Raw genomic sequence first — 1,755 nt, forward strand, 5'->3', positions numbered from 1 at the left:
ATATAATGTATATTAAAATATAAATTACATTATCTTATTAAGTATTAATATTTAGTGAAAATTAATTGTTGCTTAGTTTTGTTTAAATGGTTTCACTTAGGATTCTATGGCATATGCAGTTTCTCAGAAGTTACATGTCACAGAAAATTTGATAAATCGACTAGGACTTGAGAAAGAATTGGTTGGTCATACAGGATGTGTTAATTGTTTAGAATGGAATGAAAGTGGCCAGTGAGTATTGATTAAGTGATCTGTTAAGTAAATAAACAAAATTGTAATAATTTAATTATGGTATAAGATATGCTATCTATAGAGATACTGATAATAGAGATAAATATTTTTACATAGAATTAAAAAATGAAGTATAAATGAACATATATTTTTAGAATTCTTGCTTCAGCATCTGATGATATGAACATTATACTCTGGGATCCATTTAAATATGAAAAAAAATTAGTACTTCATACACGTCATCATGGAAATATATTTTCTGTCAAGGTAATTTAATATTTAATATGTGGTATGTTAGTAACAAGTTATTTATTCAAATTTTAGCCTATAAAATTGTAAACATTGTAGATGTTCAAATTTTCTGAATTTATAACAATGTCTTATTATCTATAACGAGAAAACACTAAATCTCTTTTTACATTTGTTTTTAGTTTATGCCAAAGTCAAATGATAGAATACTGGTATCGGGTGCTGCGGACGGGAAAGTACGAGTCCGTGATCTTACACTTTTTGAACCAATATTTTCCTGTAATTGTCATATAGGCCGTGTAAAACGTATCGCTACTGCAACTACCGTACCTTTTCTTTTTTGGAGTGCTGCTGAAGATGGTCTCATTTTACAGTATGATATTCGTGCTCCTCATAATTGCAAAACCAATGAATGTAATAGTGTATTAGTAAATCTTGTTAATCACATGGGTCGATGTGCAGAAGGCAAGTGTATTTCTGTGAATCCCAAAAAACCTGAATTAATAGCTGTTGGAGCCAATGATGCTTATATACGAATGTACGATCGTAGAATGATTAAGCTTTCTCAGGTAATTATGAAAATAGAAATATTTGTACATAAAAGTATGGTTTCAACTATTTTATTCTTAAGTTATAACATGTTTAAAATAAGTATTAACATAAATTTCTGATGTGAGAATTTTTGTGTATTCTTACAATGTTAAATGTAACATTAATTTTTCATATTTTTTTAAATAATAGGTGCCTATTATGTCTTCTCCACATAGTCATATGACAAGGGGAATTGTACGTATGCGGCGTCGAGCTGCTAGAGGTGATCCAGATGAAAATGTACCATTGGGTTGCGCACAGTATTTTATCGCGGGTTCGTTCGTACGATCAGGAATAGCGTACGCGACTCCTTTACCCTTATCTTCCTCTTTTGTTACATATTATATGATCACTCTAACAAAGACTGTTAATGTTTGATATTGAGCAGGCCATCTGCATTCTCGACAACGTGAAGGTAACAGGTGTCTTACTACTACATATTTAACCTTCAGTGCTGACGGAAATGAGCTTCTTGTTAACATGGGTGGCGAACAGATTTATTTATTTGACATCAACAATCCAAAAAGCATGAAGACTTGCTTTGGTTATTCTTCGAATATGTATTTAGGTAACCATTAAAATAAGTTTTTATTAATAAATAAAAGTAACATAAGATATACATGATACACAGATAATGATCATTATAGAGTAGCAAAATAATAATTATAATAATGTCATTTTTTA

At 30.0% G+C, this 1,755-nt stretch overlaps 1 protein-coding gene across 1 annotated transcript in view; it reads left to right on the forward strand.

The window, feature by feature from the left end:
* LOC108572243 (WD and tetratricopeptide repeats protein 1-like) overlaps positions 1-1,755 on the forward strand; it is a 4,950-nt gene that overhangs the window by 1,090 nt on the left and 2,105 nt on the right. Inside the window, exons 2-6 of the mRNA XM_017934442.1 lie at positions 101-231; positions 387-498; positions 663-1,049; positions 1,222-1,345; positions 1,460-1,639. Coding sequence (XP_017789931.1) covers positions 101-231; positions 387-498; positions 663-1,049; positions 1,222-1,345; positions 1,460-1,639 — 934 coding nt within the window. The remainder of the gene's footprint in view (positions 1-100; positions 232-386; positions 499-662; positions 1,050-1,221; positions 1,346-1,459; positions 1,640-1,755) is intronic.

This window comes from Habropoda laboriosa, unplaced genomic scaffold (genome assembly GCF_001263275.1).
Source record: "Habropoda laboriosa isolate 0110345459 unplaced genomic scaffold, ASM126327v1 scaffold65, whole genome shotgun sequence".
NCBI lineage: Eukaryota > Metazoa > Arthropoda > Insecta > Hymenoptera > Apidae > Habropoda > Habropoda laboriosa.